Here is a 1597-nt window from a genome sequence, read left to right as displayed (position 1 = left end):
TTCTTAAGATACACATTGCGATGGGAATATTAGTGGCCATTTTTTATTGTCTTTGTACCTGCTCGAACAATCTATTAAAATAATACAACCGTGACGATCGCTTCTTTCAATCATTTTCATCATTTTATCATGGATTTAGTTTTAAGAAGATTGAAGAAAAAGATAGTTATAGGCATACGTATATATGTATTAAGAGTATTAAAGTCGGGTAAAAAAACAAAAAAAAAAAAGTAATATTGCCGTCTCATTGAATAACAATTCGTAAATGTTTGCCAGGCAAAAGGTATGGACATGTTATAAAAGAGGTTTTGTCATTCAAAAAATCTTAGTCGTCCATTTAATTGATCGGTTAAACAGTGATTGGTAAATAGTGCCAATGAATAATTTCAATGGACGCATCACGCGCGTACATGGTCAAAGTTAATTTAAATATTTCGTTTTTGAGTTATTTAATTTCTGAAAATTTGACGCGGCGAGAGTCAAACAACTAAAAGCAAAAAGCAAAAAGCAAAAAGCAAAAAGCAAAAAACCATTCTTTATGATGGATGCCTTTGTATATTTTATTAACAATAATTTTTTTAACAATGCTTGGTATGCAGGGCAAAAAGCTTGACTAACGCACTATACATTACGATCGCGAAAGCTCATTGGCCCTTCTGCCGCGAATAAATCGAACGATTAAAGTCTGCCCGTTTGTAACCGCAAGCACATTATTACCGAAGGCGCGGAAACGAGGACCGGAAGGCGAATCGCTGTTCCGTCTTATGTAGCCGTCAGCTCCGAGGGCAACCTCGACTCTCTGCAGTCGCTCGAGTCCGACACCCTGACGGACGACTCGGAGGAGACGCGAGCGAGCCTGACGAACAAGCAGTCGTCGACGGGCTCCGAGTGCCACGGCCGCGAATCCGACTCCGAGGCCGACGAGCCAAAGTTCACGGTCGCCCAGCTGGTCTCGGCCTTCAACAAGCACCAGGAGGTCGCCTCGCGCACCAGCCTCGAAGCGATAATGAGCGAAAGGCGCGTCTCCGAGGATTCGAGCAACTTCCCAATAGGTCCGAAGGCGCTGCGGCTCTTCATTCCCGACATCGACATCAGCGAGCGTAAGCCCCTCGTCCGCAGGAAGACGAGCTACAAGCCGCGAAAGAATTGGGAGGAACTGCGGAAACGCAACGAGAAGAACGAGGGGGTTCTGAAGAAGGAGCTGTACAATGACTCGGGTAACGAGGAGGACGAGGAGCCCGAGGAGCTGGATCTCCTTCACCGCGACCCCGAGTGCGACGTCCACGAGCAGCAACACGACACGCGCATCGACGAGAAATACAAGCAGTGCGTAGACGGCGTAAAATCCCGCACACCTCCCCTCTCGCCATCCTCCATGGACAGTGGGGTGAACCTGCGGGACATCCTGCAGAAGCCCGAGCCGTTCGAGCCGACGCCCAAGGAGAGCCCGGAGAAGCTGCGCGAGCGACGCCTCGTCGCCAGCGACCTCGCCTCCAAGATATCCGTATTCGCGAGAGAGAAGCGGCCGACGACCAACGGCTCGACCCGCCTCGAGACCAAATACCGGCTTGCCCCCCCGGGAAAAGGCTGCGCGGGG

At 49.3% G+C, this 1597-nt stretch overlaps 1 protein-coding gene across 1 annotated transcript in view; it reads left to right on the top strand.

Annotated features, from left to right (window-relative positions):
* LOC105364639 (probable serine/threonine-protein kinase HSL1) overlaps window positions 1-1597 on the top strand; it is a 35720-nt gene that overhangs the window by 33629 nt on the left and 494 nt on the right. The window contains exon 9 of the mRNA XM_011502619.1: window positions 707-1524. Coding sequence (XP_011500921.1) covers window positions 707-1524 — 818 coding nt within the window. The remainder of the gene's footprint in view (window positions 1-706; window positions 1525-1597) is intronic.

This window comes from Ceratosolen solmsi, unplaced genomic scaffold (genome assembly GCF_000503995.2).
Source record: "Ceratosolen solmsi marchali unplaced genomic scaffold, CerSol_1.0 scaffold39, whole genome shotgun sequence".
In the NCBI taxonomy this organism is placed as follows: Eukaryota; Metazoa; Arthropoda; class Insecta; order Hymenoptera; family Agaonidae; genus Ceratosolen; species Ceratosolen solmsi.
The sequence above is the reverse complement of the archived record's forward strand: the minus strand, read 5'-3'. Positions and strand labels throughout refer to the sequence as shown.